At 39.7% G+C, this 18,598-nt stretch overlaps 1 protein-coding gene across 2 annotated transcripts; it reads right to left on the minus strand.

Moving 5' to 3' along the window:
• Positions 1 to 1,033: 1,033 nt before the first annotated feature.
• On the minus strand, positions 1,034 to 17,294 carry arhgef33 (Rho guanine nucleotide exchange factor (GEF) 33). Of its 2 annotated transcripts, none has more exons than XM_028603886.1 (18): positions 17,102 to 17,294; positions 16,093 to 16,349; positions 13,077 to 13,120; positions 11,123 to 11,287; positions 10,174 to 10,295; positions 9,828 to 9,913; positions 9,565 to 9,681; positions 8,689 to 8,815; positions 7,604 to 7,736; positions 6,740 to 6,847; positions 6,235 to 6,327; positions 4,750 to 4,898; positions 4,554 to 4,643; positions 4,246 to 4,424; positions 3,015 to 3,472; positions 2,693 to 2,917; positions 2,406 to 2,548; positions 1,034 to 2,276 (listed from the first exon to the last, which is right to left on the minus strand). In XM_028603886.1, exons 2-18 carry the CDS (start codon positions 16,142 to 16,144, stop codon positions 2,147 to 2,149), a joined length of 2,421 nt encoding a protein of 806 aa, XP_028459687.1. In that variant the 5' UTR covers positions 16,145 to 16,349; positions 17,102 to 17,294; the 3' UTR covers positions 1,034 to 2,146. The 2 variants fall into 2 exon arrangements, with proteins under 2 accessions (XP_028459687.1, XP_028459688.1); XM_028603887.1 differs by lacking the exon at positions 17,102 to 17,294 and adding an exon at positions 17,003 to 17,093.
• Between the last annotated feature and the right edge of the window lie 1,304 nt (positions 17,295 to 18,598).

The following is an 18,598-nucleotide window of genomic DNA, read 5'->3' on the forward strand; positions in this document are numbered from 1 at the left end:
TAAAAATGGGTTTGTTTTACATACTGTATAATTGCCTATATTTTGTTTCAGAAGTGTAACAGATTTATGAGATGACATGTTAACACATTAAAAAGAAAGAACTCAAACATTTGGGGACCTTGTGGTGTTTATTTGTGACGGACTAAAGAGTTTAAGACATGTCGACACGTCTCAGTGGGAAAAGCACAAATTTAGAAGTTCATGATGGCTGAATCATGGTTAGCTGCTTTGCTTTCAGGGTCCTGCTATTGTACATTCTGGCTCATTGTCACACTCACTGTCATGGCTAACTGGGACACTTGAATTGAACAGATATTACATACATATTATTAGTAACACGTTTGCTTTTGTCTACTTAAAAGGGTGCTTTTCTCTAAGAGCACTGGTCCACTAGGTAAAAAAGTGATGCTTTTACAGGATTTAGAGCTGTTTAATTACTCATCCTCATTTTAGAGCTAAAAAGGCCAATTCCAAAATAAAACACAATTACTTTGATGTGAACCTGATTCCAGGTCCAGTTTATATCAGTTGCAAAGCTGCATTTCCAGGTCAACCTGCACCATCTATAGGCAATAAAACAAATTCAGGGCAACTTTTTTGTAGTGTAGGCTTCATAATTGACATTTTAAGCATGCATGATGATTTTTTCTTCAAACAGTGATACTTACCTGTAAGCTCCCTTCTCTAATGGTCAATGAAAGAGCTTAATGTTGTGCACAAGTTCATATCTTAAGAAAGTATAATATAAAAAGAATAATTCAAATTTTGGTGCTTTATAACCACAAGCTGATTTTGTTTTACTGTTGAATATTTAATATCCACTAAAGGATAGTGTGACACGATAATGTTCCCTCTTTCTTATATTTGAGCTAACGGACCAAACAGCTGGTCCTTGTGAAGAATCTGCAGCCTGCTGAATGTGAGTGAGTGAGTGTTTAAAATGATTTAAATGTTTTATAAGTGGGGCTTAAAAAAAACAACCTATAGAATCAAATGAAGTGTTAGTGTGTTTTAATCAATTCATCTGCTGATACCTAGAATGATAATAGCCTGTTTATAACCACATGTATGTCCAAGTCAAGTCCATTTTAATTTGTATAGCTAATTTTAATAACCCAGTGATACAAGGAAAAGGAACCAGCTGAGCAACATAATGCATTTTCAGTGTGGACCTTTATCGAACAATTCTGATGTGTCTTGATTGTCACATTCATCTCTTAACAAAGCAGTTCTGTTCAATGCATAGAAAAAAAATGTCAAAGAAAAACCTTGAATGTTTTGTTTTGAAACAAAATGCACAAAATAACAACTAACAGCTTAAGGTTTTTTCTCCTGAGTATATAATGCACAATATAATAATTTCTGGTTATGGCTTAAGACTTTAAGACAACTGTTAGACAGTTGTACTGAAGAAACAGGTGTCGGCGCCGGTTAAGGGGTGCAATAGTCCAATTTAGGAATAGCACTCATGTTTAGAGTGCTATTCTCCCACAATGAAAGACAAATGGGGAACCATCTGTCAATATCAAACTTTAAACACTTCAAAACAGGCTCTATATTAGCTTTGCACAGATTTGAAAGTTGGGGTACAAATGATGCACCTTGGGAAAAAAAGGGAAACAAAAGGAGTTTGTTCTCTGAAAAAGATTTGGAAAACTGGAGGTACAGCAGAGCTATTTACAGTATGGGGATGTATTGTGTTAAACTATGCCCTCTAGTGGACACATTTGTGACCAAATCATTAACAAAAGGTCTAATCTGCATAGTCACATTTAATCTAAAATGACTCAAAACAAATGTAATCTAAGGACCTTATCCTCCTGTGTCATCTTAGTGTGGGCAAGCGTTACTATACTCTTACTATTACAAAGACTAAAACCTGCAGTACTGTTTTGTTGATAAATGGCGTCCACAGCATTGTCAAATGCTTTCCCTCAGTATAAAGGCCAGGGGCAGGATTTTGTCTTTCAAATTAAATTTACATTTATATTTGGAAATGATGAGAGGAAAAATTGCTTAGCTAAATGGCTTATACATGTACAGCATTTATATGGCAGTTGTAAATGTAAAACAACCTTGGTTTGTATCTTAAACTTGTATGTGTTACACTTTCTAATTGATCAGTCTGTGTGTGATAGAGTGGTGTTCATACAGCTGTGCCACGGTTTATCTCCAGCTGTACCAGTTTGGGATTTTTCCCCGGTGTCTCATGTTCACCGTTGTTTTGGTTTTCTGGTGTTTTCTCACCTCCCTTCTCTTTCTTCTCATCACTGCTCCTGTTGGAAAGAAAGCACGGAGGTCAGTTTGATTCTTCCACGTCAGAGTGTCCATGTGCTTCCCTCGTTTCACAATCAGTCAAAACAGCTAGAGTATCAAGCCATTCCTGTGCTCATTTCCATTCTTACTTCTTCTTGAAGAGTTTCTTGAACGAGCTCCTGAAGCCTCCTTTGTCCTGCTTCCGACTCCTCTCGCTTAATGGGGTGTGGTTATTCTCCTCTGTCCCGCCTCTCCATTTTGAATCGTCCCCCCATGATTGGAACCCGGAGTCCTGGTGGGGTTAAGCACAACAATAGATTTATTTCAATTATGGTTTGATTACATTTGGTACCATTCATTCTGTGCTCAATGTTCAACTGACACCATCTATCAGGTAAAGACATATTGATTTTTTGCCATATTTGCTGAAACCCACAATGCTGAGCAGTCCATGAAGATCGTCACTGTGCTTGTCAATATCCACTCTGTTCCCCAAGGGGTTGTGGACCTTACGGGATTGGGTGGGACACCCCTTGCTGCCCTTACTGCCCTGGCGCTCCAGCTTGGCATGGCTGCCCAGTCCCAACCTTTGGGGGTGGTCTGATAGAGGACTACCATCAAGACAACTCACTGTGTTGTCCATCTGCAGACCGTTCAGTGACTAGACAGCAGAGAAAAGATACTTGATTTTTACACATTTAAGAAGCATTTTACTGTAGAATCTTTCTCTCTATGTACATAAGCACATACATGCTCACCTTGCTTTTACGCTGGCTGGCCTGAAGAGGACGATGCTGATTGCGGCGCATCATTACAGCTTCATCCGGAGATACACATCCTCGCTTGGGCAGTTTGTAACCATTCCCATGGCTTCCACCATTGCCAAAGACATCTCGGGTTGTTGACACATTGGCTGCCATTGCGTGATGTGATGCTGAAGGGGCTTTGGGGCACCTCACAAAAGCAATGTCAATAGAGGAATCTGAAGAGGCAGAGGAGCAGCGGTCAAACATGGAGACATCATGAAGGGAACTTCTGTCCTCTTCATAGAGGCTCTCCATCCCTGGAGGGTCTGGAGGGAGAAGGAACTCTCCGAGGGCATCGGCCAAAGCGGAACCCGGTTGAACCTGACGGAAGTCTGCAGGTCTGGAGGGCAGATGATGCTGGCATGACATGGACCTCTCAGATGCTTCACTCTCTGGGATACTGCCAAGACCTGAAAGCCAAAGGTTGGTTCACTGGTTGACCGTTGGAGCAATTGCCCCAAAACATGGGTTAGGGTTAAGAGTTGCATATCGGTTTCTGCCGAATCCGTATATTGGGATACATAAAGCAACATGAAAAACCTAAAAAAAATAATTACAAACAGGTCTACAAAGCCCAGGGTGCCAAGATGCTGAGTGTACCCTGTCTTGTTGACCCAAGACATTGAGGCCTGTTTCTTGGACTTAAGGGTTTGCCAGAAAATGTTTGATTTCACTGGGGGTTAGACTTTGGCATAAGACCTTTTAAAAGTCTACTCTTCTCCTATTTCTTGTCACTGGGCAACACAATGTAATGACTTGGCAGGTCTTACATTACCAGGGTAGACCAGGGTTAAACCCCTGTGTTGGCAAGCAGTCACCCTGTTGTGTTCTTAAGCAAGAGACATAATTCATACCAACTCCAAGTATGCTACTTAAAAGGTTCAGTATGCTTGAGAAGAAGTGTTGTCTGAACACGTCTAAAGGTATGTGTTTATGCCTGTGCCAAATGGCCATATTTGGTTGATAGACGAAAAGCCTGTAGTCATAGAGAGACACAATACATCAGCTGCGTGAAGTGGGCATGTGTGTCCGATTGTGAGTTTTACAATGATAAAACAGATGTGTGTCAGAAGCTGTTTGACAATCTGACAAGCACTTCATTTGAATCACAAGCCTACCAAATAACACACCCAGCATGCCTGGAAAGATACATGTATAATTAGAAGTTTCTGTGACTGCAGACCTGTTGGTTTGTGGCTCCGTGAGTCCAGCTCGGGGCTGAAGAATTGGAGCTGGGAGGGCCACTCTGTGTCATAACAATGAGCTTCGGGTTCCTGGTCGCAATCCCAGTCCTGGAAATGATGAGACTGGATCTGCTCCAGGAGACGCTGCTTGCTCCGCTTCACCTGGTTGACATGTTCTCTTTGAGGGATAGATGATTCATATAAGAGGATTCATCAACCTTTTTTATGGCAAAACACTGATAAACCCACTGTATGCTACCTGCCCAGCAACAAATAGGAAGGTAGTTAAGAATGTAAAAATACTCACAACGTGGCACTGTTGCAAGGGTAAGGTGAGCCAATGTTGTTAGCTGGAATCCCACTTTCTACTGTCTTTAACAGCTGTTTCATGGTAGACCTGCAGCGCAGATCCCCTTATTTTGTTAGGTTCAAACAGTGGGAATAAGTCTTGTTTAACCTCTTAACATGTTATGCTATTTTTTTTGTAGAGTGGTAATACTGACCTCTTCACCTCTTTGCGGTTGTGCAGCAGAAGCTCCTGGTTGTGCTGGAGGAGGTGGTGGTACTGAGCCGTGAAGGACCTGAACTGCTGGATGCACACCAGCAGCAGGTAGTAGTCTGGGTGCTCTGCGTGTGTCTGCCTTAGCAGCCTCTGCAAAAACACAGATATACAACGTACTTATTTAAGTTCACACATCTCTGAGCAGAAGTAGTCTTCAGATTCATCAGCTTCAATGAGATATTAAACATAGTTTTCTGTTTCCATTCCATGATCATGTTTCTTTCTTCATGCATCAATATTTGTTGTTCAATTATAATTATTATTATTATAAGTGCATGGCATTTTTGTTACATGTATGAAATGTACTTTGTGATGATTGAGTTTAAAGGTCCCATGGCATGAAAATTTCACTTTATTCGTTTTTTTAACATTAATATGCGTTGCCCCAGTCTGTCTATGGTCCCCCAGTGGCTAGAAATGGTAATAGGTGTAAACCGAGCCCTGGGTATCCTGCCCTGCCTTTGAGAAAATGAAAGCTTGGATGGGCCGATCTAGAATCTGGCTCCTTATGAGGTCATAAGGAGCAAGGTTACCTCCCCTTTCTCTGCCTTGCTGCCCAGAGAAGTTGGCCCACTGATGAGAGAGAGACATCATGCCCCCCCACTCTCTCCTCCTCAATAGCTACAGACAGAAATGGCACGTCCTAAGGAAAGCTCATTGTGGGACTGGCTCTAGTGGCTGTAATTCTGCATCAAGGCTGAATTTCGGGAAAGAGACTTCAGATACAGTATTAGGGTACCACTAAGGTCTATATAAAAGAGACTTGTGATACAGTATTAGGGAACCACTAAGGTCTATATAAAAGAGACTTGTGATACAGTATTAGGGGACCACTAAGGTCTATATAAAAGAGACTTCAGATACAGTATTAGGGGACCACTAAGGTCTATATAAAAGAGACTTCAGATACAGTATTAGGGGACCACTAAGGTCTATATAAAAGAGACTTGTGATACAGTATTAGGGAACCACTAAGGTCTATATAAAAGAGACTTGTGATACAGTATTAGGGGACCACTAAGGTCTATATAAAAGAGACTTCAGATACAGTATTAGGGGACCACTAAGGTCTATATAAAAGAGACTTCAGATACAGTATTAGGGGACCAATGAGGTCTATATAAAAGAGACTTGTGATACAGTATTAGGGGACCACTTAGGTCTATATAAAAGAGACTTCAGATACAGTATTAGGGGACCAATGAGGTCTATATAAAAGAGACTTGTGATACAGTATTAGGGGACCACTAAGGTCTATATAAAAGAGACTTCAGATACAGTATTAGGGGACCACTAAGGTCTATATAAACGAGACTTCAGATACAGTATTAGGGGACCACTAAGGTCTATATAAAAGCATCCAAAGAGCACCATGGGACCTTTAAATTGACAGTGTATGGCATTTTAAAGTGTGCCTTAACCCAACCTGTAGCAGGAGCAGGTACTCGGGGATCCTCTGAACCGGCTGAAGGAGCAGAGTGTGGAGGGAGGGTTTGGATTCATCACCCGTTATTTCACTCTGATAGAAGCACCGTGCAGCCAGTCAGGATGGAAGAACAAAACCAGTTAGTACGGCAGGTATAAGCAATGTGTCTTTATTCAGCTGTATCTGTAGCTATGGTACGTACACAAACAGGGCTTGATATTAACTTTTTGGGTTACCAGCCAAAGTGGCTTCTACATATTTAACTTACAGCCACTCAAGCATTTCTGTGTGAGTGGTTTTGGAATGACAGGGATGCTGGTGTTGGTATTTTAAGTTTCGACATATTCTGAATTACCATACTGTCATGTAACTTTTAGAAATATTATGCTTTTTCTATCCATGTATCTATCTTTTCATCCCTTTACTGTCTTATCCTTTTCATGTCATATCATAGCCAATCACATCACTTCCTGTCCTGATCTCATTATGTCTCCTTTTGTGTTACCTCCGGGAAGGCAGAAGATTTCATTGAGGTGGAGGCAAGCATGGTGACGACTGACAGACATTCTGGAAGCTCCTTCAGGTAGGACACATAAAAGTCCAAGAAGTCACTCTGTAGGAGGACAGAAAGAAGGAGAGATGTTAGGCACCCCTGACTAGTTAGGAGGGGGGGGACTTTTAAGAAGGAAAACTATTACAAAAGTCCAATAACCGTATATCTTTCATGTAATAATATTTTGATAAGTTTGTAATTAGAGGATTCATTTTCTTTTATTCTTTTTATTTCAAAATCTTTCAAATAATTGTAATTTTGTCTAATTTTAGCTAAGGATTAGTATCAGTAATTGTGTACAGTGGTAACAAGAATCACTGTTGTTTCTGTACTACATCTGTTCTCCAACTTTCAACATGGCTCTGCTGGAATTTGACATTTCTTGTAATGTCCGTCATGGCTGCCAAAGTGATTCAGATTCATTATAAACAGCCAGTCACAAGACCAAAACGTTTGACCCCTCCACATTAAATAGCCTGGAACAGCACTGTGCATTGTGGGTTTTGTCATTTTGGAGAATGTGGTTTGGGGTAGTTGTGTTGTATAGAATTGCATTATACCAAACGATTCCTTAATATACTTTGTCAACAGTGGTTAAATTATTTCAAAAAGAAGTAAAAAAGTGCAAAGAAGTGAAGCTATCTGTTGCACAAGCTGCTCAGCCAGCAACCCGAGCTAGCACAAGCATCTTTATGCGCTAGTGTCTTGTAAAGCAACTTCATTTTGACCTTACAAATTGTTCAAACAAATGGTGAAAGTTGGTAAAATACACATAAGAATTACTCTCTATATTCAAAATTTGCATTTGTGGTTTACCTCTTTGCTGGTAAGCCTCATAAACACATCTCCCATGATGCCTTGCCACTGGCTCTTGAGCACACGCTCCTGGAGAGTATGGAGGAGCTCAAGGTGCTGCTGGATCAGAAACCTCAAAGTGCTGGGAAATGGACTAAAGACAGCGAGAAAGAGAGAAGAGGGTACACAGAGAAAACTTTCTTTGATGCAACAACAAAGAACAAGAGAAGGTGCAAAATGATAAAATAAGAATGAAAACTGTTCTTGTCTTACAGAAAAATGACGTGCGAAGCCAACACGTGAAAATGGTTTTAATGCACGTTTTTGTAATATTTCATTTTTTTCTTCAGAATGTGAATATTGTTTCAGCTCCCAGAACCGGCCCATATACATAGGAAATTGCAAACATCCTTCATGTTTGACCTATGTAATATACTGAGCTTTGTGACAAGTATTGTGCCATCTCATGTGGCAGACATCTGGCAGCAGGTAAATCGGATTAAAACAAATGCAATCATTAGGACCCAGTTTGGCATTTGCACCTTTTCATTGGCGCTTTTGGTCATTGGGAACACGTGCTGAAGCTGAAGCACTGATTACATTAGCAAGCTGTGTAGAGTCTTTCCTAAAAGAGTATCCTCTCTGTCTCACTGGTGTTTATAACCTGATTTTATTTAATTAGTTTATTTCCTGTTATCCCCTCACTGTAAGCTCTGAAATTAGATCGGTAGCCACTCCTGGAATAAGTGTTGTGTGAGTGTTGTGTGTGTGTGTTTATGTGGATTAGTTAGTTAGTGATAGACAAATATAGAAATCACTGTAATATGTGATATTTATTAAGTTTATGGCTCATAATATAGAGAGATCTTTTCGACATCGGATAAGGTTGCCGATGTCTGGGTCATTCTGCGTTTCCAAAGGTCTTATATGTACTTATTGTTTAACTGAGACCTGTCTACAGAGAAAAAGTATTAAATTACCTCAATTTTTATTATTGGTTCATTTCAATTAGGTGTGTTTTGGATGTCCAAGTAAGATTTTGAGAAATTCAACATTTTTGTCTAACTGAATTCGGTTGTCTTTGTGTGTCTGCACTGCAGGCTTACCGTTTGTCTTTGGAGGTGAGAGCTTCTGATCCATTAAAGGAGATGTTGGCCTTCAGTAACAGAGACAGGTGGGACACATAAATTCTCTCTGACTCCAGCAACTCGAGAGCGACTCTCTGTCTTTTACCTGCACACACACAGAGACATAATATAAGACTAAAACTATGTTGTTGTTAACTAAAACTATATATTTTTTTGCCATATGTACTTAAACATCTGTTCAAGTCAAGGGAAAAGTTTGACATTTTGGAAAATACACTTCATCTGACTTATATCTTTCCGTTCAATTTGAGGCTGGAGCCAGGAGACAGTTAGCTTAGCTTAGCATAAAGACTGGAAACACAGAAAAACAGCTAGCCTGGCTCTGTCCAAAGATAAGACAATCCACCTACCAGTGGCTCTGAAGTTAATTAAATAACACATAGCTTGTGTGTTTAATCCGTACAAAAACGAAGTTTAAAATGACAGTTTGTGCTGTTATGGTTCCTATTTCTTGAGCGGGCGTAGTGACTTCCTGGAGCCTACTCTGGTTGCCTGGCAACCCTAAGGTGACAAGAAAACTTCAAGAACAAGATATTATGTTAAGTATAAGAGTATTAGTGATTACTTTAGATTTCCCCTTGTTTCCAGTCTGTATGCTAAGCTAAGCTAACTGGCTGCTGGCTGTAGTCTTACATTTAATGGACACACATGAGAGTGATATTGATCTTCTCGTCTGGTCGCTGGGCAAATTTATTTAATGAATGGACATGTATTGTGTGTGTAGTGGCATTACTGAGCAAACTGTGAGTAGTAGTAGTGACTCGTGGTGGTAAGTGGTAATGGAAGTGCAGTGGTGGTATTATCATTAGTTGCATTAACACATATATTTCTTACTGTTTTCAGTTTGGCTGGTCTCTGTGTCGTCTCTGCTGTTCTTCCTCTCTCCCCACGCTGGAGATCGGGACGGACAACCTCTCTGCTGCTGCTGAGCCTCCTGTTCAGAGGTAGAGGCTGCAACACACACACACACACACACATATATATGCATAAATGTGAGTGAATGGCTTTTATATATCTGTTGTTTAATTTTCTTCACTTACGCTTCTTCCCTTCTAGTTTAGTGGATAGACGTGAATGACATTCACACATAGACTCACTCTGTGTGGATGTGGTGCTCCTCTGTGGTGAGCTGCTATTTGGCAGACTGGAAAAGAAGTGTTGAATAACACTGAGGTCCAGCTGGCTGGGACCCAAGTAAAAGAAGATAAAAACAACTTATTTAACAAGTTACACAACATAATTCAGCTCAGCAGCACTTTGATGTCATTAGTAGGCATTCTAGAGGTCTACACGTATGTGCATATACATAATCAAACCAGCAAATACGTGAGAAGAGTGCAATAGTGTGACATTAAATATGATTCTAATGTATTTTTGTGGATGAAACAAATTTGTGTATATCTACAGAACATCCCTTTTACGTATGTTCATATGTTGCCCTACCTTTGTGGAACAGAGAGGATATCTCTGGTGTTTTCCGACTGAAACAGTTCTATCCTCTTCTGCACCTCCCTCTGTCTGCTCGACACATCCTTTATGTGGAGCAATGCCACATTGAGCTCATCCTGCAAGCAGATTATACCATGGAACTGCATTAGTGTCAAGACTAAAAGTGCTAGTGCTATATTTTACACTGTGAGCTGCCAGGTAGGATTTGGAGGGAAATCTGCTGGGAGCTGAGTGCACCAATAAAGAAGATAGCATTTTTCTTACAGACCAACTAGAGTTAAAGCACTATTACTAAAGCAGGTGGAAAAATGTCTTTCAACACGGAGAACTTCTTAAGTGAAGCCACAGACACAAAAAAGCATTAAAAAAATGTTGATTTATGGGAAATGTATTCTAAATGTCACTAAAACTAAAGAAAATAGTTCTGTGCACCATCTGAGGTGTGGTAATCATGGCAAATATGAAACAACGTACATATATATACACATTTATTATACTGTTGCTGGCATGTGCGTGTATGTTCAACTTTAACAATCTTCCATTATATTCCACATAGCCATCAAAAAGAATATACCCTGATGCATCATGTGAAAGTAAAAAAAAAAATCATGATGTTATGAATGAATCACCCTTTTGTGGTTTTATGAAGTTGGTGTGTTTGTGTCTGTGCAGATAAATGTAATGAACAGGAAATGGTAAATTCCACAAATCCTACAACATGGAAGAAGATGTACATGCCTGTCAGTATTTCTGAAGTAGTCTGAAAGAGTTGCCTTCCTATCTAATAAATGAAATTAGTTTACAGTTCCAGTCAGATGTTCTGAATTATGTTACAGCGGCCTCTCCATCTCACCAAGAATAGACTGTGTGTGTGTGTGTGTGTGTGTGTGTGTGTGTGTGTGTGCGTGCGTGTGTTTTCACTGTGTAGTGGTATCTCCAGCACCTTGAAAGTGTTGAGCAAGTTCTTGAGGCCCATGATCTTATCATCCACGTCAGTCTGGTAGGCCTGGAGCTTCTCCTCCAGGCCGTGGTCCCTCTGACGCAGCTCGCACAGCTCCGTCAAAGCAGCATGGAGCCCCTCGCGCAGTTCAGCCACCAGGCCCTGCAGCTGCACCACAAGAAGCAAAGGAATACGTCATGTTTTTAGTGGTGTGTTCAAGGATTTACTTGAGTTATTTTAAATTCCCTCATTTTCTGCATTTGTTTCGTCATTTTAAGGCCACGAGTCTTATAATCTATCTATGAATTGTTGTTGAATTCCTCTATTCTTATTCTTTATTTTATAAAGGACAACACACATTAATTAACATTTCTGTAAATGTGCCGGTGTTAGCCAGCCGGCTAATTTTCAACTGTAGTCCTTTGGCCAGATGATTTTAGACCAGAGCAACAGGAAACCGAAAGACATTAGTACAGGTTAAACTATACAGACAGAAGTCAACAAGACACCATACAGACAGGTAGAACAACAAATAAGCTTTCTCAGTAAGCCATGCAGAGCTAGAGGAAGCAGCAAGACATTAGCACAGTTACACATCAACAGTTCAGTATAAGAAGCCATGCAAGCATCAAAACAGCCAAGAAACACAGACCCGAGCCATCTTCTTGCACCGTTCAACCATGCAAAGCAGTAACAAGCAGTACAAAAAAGATGAAATAGGCTACATCACTCATGAGGGAGGTATTAATACAGCACAGGTTAATAATATGGTAAAATAGTTCAAATACAAGTTAATTTTTTCATACAAACCCAAGAAATGCTTCACTATCAGGACTCCACTATGGGATGTTTACTCGCTCTTTTAGCAATGTTTCTGCTTCTCTGTTTTTCGGATTTTTTTGTGCTGTTTATATTTCATCAGCTATTTTGATTTCAGTATTCTAGGGGAAGTTGTTTTCAGTGTTTTTTATGTGCATTTTGTTCTCTTAACATCCGCTTTTCTTTTCTGTCTTTTAGGTCTACGAGTCTTGTTTTTCCATCAGTTTCTATCTTATTTTGGTTTTGGTGCATCTTCATTTGGGTCTTTTCAGACTTATTTTATAGTAGAGAACATTTTCTTTCAGCAGCCTACATTCATCCCTTCATCATCATCATTATGTCTTACATAATTATTCCTGCTTTTTTTAAACAAATGTTTACATCCTTTCTTAATTATATTCTTTAAGTAGTGGATTCTTCATCATCTTCCCCTTTTCTCTGCAGTTTTTCATTCATAGCTGATTGAATTCATTCAGCAGGCATAACTGAATCAGCTCATGGGAACATAACATGGGTTGAAGCAGCTCTCTCTCTCGTCCAATCTTTCCACCTCTCTCTTGCTCGCTCTCTCTCGGTCATGTGAAAGGCATCAGGCAGCCCAATGAATAGAAGATCTGTCGGTTTGCCTTCTGCTCTCTTTCCTTTCTGATGCTATCAGTAGTCAACATGCTACGTCTTTATATGTTGGGTTGCAGATCTAAAGAGCCATTACAGTATGGATTCCTCATAAATCTTGATTAATTAATCAGTTGCAAGTTAAGCTAATCTGGTTGGTTCCTTTGAAGAAGTGAGTAACAGTGTACACAAATTTAAACGCTACAATGTTTAAAAGTTGACTACTGGCCTCAGAGAGACCCATTCAGAACTCCATTTGAAAACAATAATATGTCATGTTTTGCAGCTTTTGTTAGTTATGATTAATGTAGAAAAGGTTAAAATGCATAAAGGTTTAGACCTGTGTTCCTGACAGATGAAGGGAAGGCTTGAATGAGAAGAGAGGCATGGCAAAGTATTACCAGCCTTCAGTCAAAGTGGTAGCTGGTAGCTTTGTCAACTCTGCTGATTGGTCGATGAAATGACAGTCATTGGCCATGAAAAGGTTTCTAAAGTTGTGTAGAAAAGAAGACGTATTGATTACCTGAGCAATTTCTATGTTAGCTTCCTCCACATTTTCTTCTTCAACTAAAAGAAAGAACAGAAAACTCAATTAGGCACCGGCAGAGGCAACAGTTCACTTTGTGAAAGTATTGATTGATTCCATCATATGATGACTTCATATTCACAAGCACACTGAAAAGGAATGAATGGATACCTTATGTGGAGAACATATAAGGTCACATTACGCTGGCTTGAATGTCATCAGAGATGTAAACTTCCAACAATACACCTTACTGCTGTCACAGGAAAACCTAATTCATTTAGTTTTGTATTTATTTATCAACGCATTCATCAGAATTCAAGAATTATATACTCAGAACAGAGAACACAGTAGGGATGTTCGCTGCATTTATATCTCACTCCAGTACCATTATCAGTGCTTCCCAAAATTAAAATGACACTGATGATTTTCCAGAAGCTACCCTCCTCTAGTTTTCTGCTTCAGTAAAAACCTTGAATTTGCTTTAAAGGTCCAATGTGTAGGAATTTCTCCCATCTAGCATTGAGATCATATATCGCAATCAACTCTCTCGCAACACGCAGTTCAAAGCATATATTACAGCTACGGCAGGCTTCATGCTTCAAAAAGCCGGTCTCTTGCTCTTTTCAATATCCTTTTTCTTTTTCTGGGCAAAGAAGAAGGATTTGGATTTTGAATACGTGTGGTCCTCCATGTTTCCTTCTTCAAACTTGCCGGTGCCGGGAAGCTACGATACCCATTAGCAGCATTAGCAGCACCTGTGAGTTTATCATGTGACAGCGAAAATACGAAAGGCGGATCAGTATGTCCTGTATGTCCCTTACCATATGCTTTTTAACTCCCAGTAATACCTTTTACAAACTAAAACAACCAAAAACACTGTGAATCATATGAATCATTAGACAAAATTAAACAGAGTGACTATAAGAGAACAGTGTTCACATCGGTACTAAAAAGTCTCTGTGGTGAAGGGTGTGTGTCTTCATGTGATGTGTTTGAGGTAAAACAATTTGCACCAGGTTTCATGACAAAATTCTTATGCCACAGAAGTCTTGGTTAGAACAGTAAGGTTTAAGGGTGACTCTGCAGTCATGTGAATCGGCTACACATGCCTTTCCTTCTCAGAAAAGAAATTCATCAAACTACACGTAAGAACGAGCATCATTTTCTTTCACTCCTTTAAGTTGATCTTCCTGTGCCTCGTGGTAACTGTCAGTCTTTCCTATTCCTTGGAAATGGAACAGCTCCAGGAAGTGTCTTCTGATGGAATCACTGATTAGTCGGTGCAGCAGAACTTTGAGGGACTGTTGTTCATGTTTACAAAATAATTGGAGTGCTAAAAGAAAGTGCTGCACAAGGAAATTCCATTTTATGATGGCTTTTATTATGGCTTTATCTTTTAAATGCAGTACAGTTTGGGACAGTTAACTGGTTGTATAAAAGCACAAAGCTTGTGTTTGTTGTGGAAATGTCACAGATCGAGGCTGATGTCAACATTGCAGAGGGTCATCTGAAATACGTACTAACATATATTATCATGCATAATTAACAAGGCCCGCAGGCACAATGTACCATATCTGTATTGAGTAACATTTCTTAACTGCGACAGAGCAAACAAAAGAATATACAGGGCCCAACAATGTAGTCTTTCTGTCATAGGGCATGACAAATTTCCTCTGAAAACTTGTCTTGGTTGCTGCAGGCCAGAAAAAGTTGTCTTCAAGATGTCAACATTAAGCTATACTGTCCCAGAGTGACCTCAAGCATAAAGACAAAAGTGGTAACCACTGATAAACCATTGATTGGTCGGAGCACTGATAGGAAAACACATAATGTTCCTCACACTTCCTATTGTAAGTTTATTTAAATTAATGTACAAACGTCATCAATAATATAAACTAATAATATAACATTATGCTATGGCACATTGTACATGGAATCCAGTAAACGCTATTGTGTGATGGGTTCGGGCACTCTTTAGTCTTTTCAAACGTTAAAAGTTTATTACAATGTTGAATTATTTCCTACTAAAGCTAAATCAGCCGGGACAATATTATTGGTCGATATTAGCTTATTGCTAATGTATTATCAGTGGAGTTTTTGTAACTGTGAAATATTAATATTGTTAAAGGGCCCCCAAAATTCAGTGTTGATCGGGCTCTATTTTTTACTGCTTGTTTTGCCAGACTGCTGCTGCTCTTCTGCTCCGTCTCTTAAAGTGAAAAGATGTGTTTTATGTAGAGATGGTCCGATACCGCCTAAAACGCTGGTATCGGTCTCGAGAAGTACTGGAGTTTATGCACCGATCCGATACCACGTAATAAAGCCCTAAAGAAAATCTACGTTAAAATAGTTTATTTATGTTCTTTTTCCATTACTGCCTGTCAAACTGGATGATAAAGGAAAGTTCTGTGGCATTCATTGTTTGTGTTTGTTCATGTTTTACAAAGAGTTTAACCTGAGTCAGACGGACAACAAAGATAGAAATCATATCACATCCATACAAGGATAGTAGTATACAGTTGTTAAAACATAATAAAATATATGACACTCTGGTATCAGATCGGTACTCAGTATCGGCAGATACGCAAGTTCAGGTATCGGAATCGGTATCGGGAAGCAAAAAATGGTATCGGACCATCTCTAGTTTTATGCTCTTTGCAGATGCAGATGTTATGATAGTAGCCTGGTAGCTTGTTGTATGAGGGACACTTGTTTTTTTTGTCAAAACATCTGCGATCAGATGAATTCTGTTTGGTTGTAGCATCATTCAACCAATGAAACTTTATCGGGCCAAACCTGTTGCATTTCATATAATCCACAGCCATTCAAGAAACGAAAACCTGATTTAACTTCTTTCTTTCTTTGGGCGTTTTTTCGGACAAAACAAACTATTTGAAGACGTCACCTTGGTATCTGAGAAGTTCTGATGTTGACATTTTGTAAACTTAACAATGAATTGATTACTGAAAGATAGAATTAACAAAGTGGCAGTAAAAAACTAAGCCTGTTTTACCTTCTGACACACCTTCCGTCTGGTCTTCTGTTTCTGTTTTGCCATTCTCCATGTTTATGTATCCTGTCCGCTGTGGTCCAGTCTAGCTCACAGCTGTCCGGGTCTGAAGTCTTTATCCAGCTCAAGATGACTTCAGTCCGCTCCTCTAAATTGTTCTTCTCTTCTGAACAACCCTATCCTTTGCTGTGATCACTCACTTTCTCTCTTCCAAAGCATGTGAGTCCTATGATTTCCCTTTCACACAAAAAGGCCCTTGTCTTTAGAGAGTATAGAGCGATAGAAGGGAAAGATCAGGAGGGGAGAGAGAGAGAGAGAAATTGTTCATCTGACAGCCACACACTGTCGCTAACTCATTCAATTTAAGGAGGCATGACTGGTTGTATGGATGGTTTACACAGCAGCACTAATCAGAATAAACTTGAAATGGAAAATACAGTTATTGCAGTGGGTAAAAGTGAAAGTAGCTTGATTGCACTCCCCTGCTCCCCTCCAGTTTGTAGCTGCAGTGTAGTTTATGCAGATGAATTTTGGAGCATGTGTTGTTAGATGTATCACTAGGACAAGTGAACTTCATCTGTCTTATAACATGTTTGTTTTGTTCTCTTCCTTTACCAGATTGATTTATTTGACTTGCTCAAGCTGTAACATATTTGTATACCTAGGCTATGTGAGATCACAGGCAGGCAGAGCCACCATGACCAAACAAACACAGCGAGTGTTTCTTGGCCATGTGGGAACAATGCAACGAGCTTATATACTGTCTATGATCTCAACACTCATCACCTTATGATGTTAGTGTGGCGAACATATTAGCAGCAGTTGCCTATTTCCACATCTAGCACACACAGAGCAACATCACCATATGGTGTTGTGTTTACGGCGACTTGATTAATGTAAGTCCAATACTCACTCTCTTTTAGCTCTCTTTGCTCTCCAACAATTCCTGAGAAAAATATTCTGGCTCTTTAACAGCTAAATGCTCCACTACGTTCACTAGCTAGTTGCTTACCGTGTTTGTCTGCGGTTCGGTGCTGAGCAGGCAGCATAAAGTAAGTTTATCAAAACAGCTGCTGCTGGAAACAACGTAGATGAGAGCAGTAAGAGTGAGCCAAAACTGTAAAATGTGCGGGCCGTAAAATGAAAATGAACTGAAAGATGGTGTTGAGCTCCGTAGAGCTGAAAGGAACTTCAGAGTGATTATTCCCTGTGGATTCATCACTACAAGCAACACATTTCACGTTATACAGTAGTCATCTGGCCCACTGTTTATATGAATAATATTAATCAGAGCAGCGTTAAAGTAATAGTAATAGTCTTCTTCACTTTATGATCTTTAGATTTGATTGCACACTGTAATTTCCAATATGTCATTATTTAAAGTGGGTAGACATCTCCAAGGGAATAATACCCTAGAATATTTTATTTATTTTATTTTTCTCATAAAAAGTATGGTTAGAGGTCAGGGTCAGCTATGGAAAAGCAACCATTGAGCTCTGCCTGCAGGGTGGACACCTGCTGGCCTTGAACCTAGCTCCTCAAACTGAAGGACACTATGAAGAGTTTCTCTGCAACCAACATGTCCAACGGCTTGTCAATGGGCAGGTCAAGATAGTTGACTCAGAATTGTTTTTACAGAGGCCGTCCACCAGGGGCAGGGCTAGAAGGCCCCCCAATTAGGCTAGAGTGCTATCAATCTGACAAATGTGATGTCCACTGGATCAAAGTACTATCACTTGGCTGCCTGTTCTGACAATTTCCCCAGCCCTTGTCACATGACCAATTAATGTTCCCATGATGACTTTCCAAAAATTCTGATACCATGGAACCAGCACTGGAATTGTTGATGTTTTTTTAAGTGGCAGAATGAGCCTATAGAAAATGTGTATTGTCTTGGGGTATACAATTTGTTTAAAATTAAAACAAGTGAAATTAATAATGAATGTAATGTTTTATTTCCTATATTTCTAAGCAGATTTTCCATGCGACTGATTATTGGTCCCCTCTGTGCCACCCCACTTAAAAAAATCCTGGAATCACCCCTGCCGTCCACATGTGTAAACAGTAAGCATGTGTTAGACTGACAACCAATGCCCCATGGCTGACAGAAGCCTGTTTGTCTCTACGTCCATGTCGGTACCTCACTGTGCTGGAAGCCTAATATCCTGTCAGTTGGTCTCTCTCGCTTCATATCTCCAGCATGTCTCTTTGTTTCCTCTGTCTTTCTGCATTGGAGAAATTAAACCCTGGAGACAAACAGCTGAGCTGCTCTTCATTTCAACAACAAACCTGTGTTTGAAGGTTACATCATTACCATCATCTGATTCTCTGGTTACATATGAAAATGTCCATTTTGTCTTTGTACAAAAACACACAACAAAACTTGTCTGATTTACCAATAATTGAAATGGGGTTTAGAGAAAATGATGATGTCCTTGTGGCCTAAACATTCAAAACAGTTATTAAACCTATCTATTATTGTTGTACAATTCTTTTATGTTATTCTAAC

Source organism: Perca flavescens, chromosome 17 (assembly GCF_004354835.1).
Source record: "Perca flavescens isolate YP-PL-M2 chromosome 17, PFLA_1.0, whole genome shotgun sequence".
Classification (NCBI taxonomy): Eukaryota; Metazoa; Chordata; class Actinopteri; order Perciformes; family Percidae; genus Perca; species Perca flavescens.

What these genes read in the sequence shown, in the direction of transcription:
- arhgef33 (XM_028603886.1), bottom strand. Translation starts at nt 16,144, where the DNA reads ATGGAGAATGGCAAAACAGAAACAGAAGACCAGACGGAAGGTGTGTCA. An exon ending in ACTTGCTCAACACTTTCAAG is followed by an intron (nt 10,296 to 11,122) that starts GTGCTGGAGATA and finishes ATCTGCTTGCAG; the next exon opens with GATGAGCTCAATGTGGCATT. An exon ending in AGTACCTGCTCCTGCTACAG is followed by an intron (nt 4,899 to 6,234) that starts GTTGGGTTAAGG and finishes GTGTTTTTGCAG; the next exon opens with AGGCTGCTAAGGCAGACACA.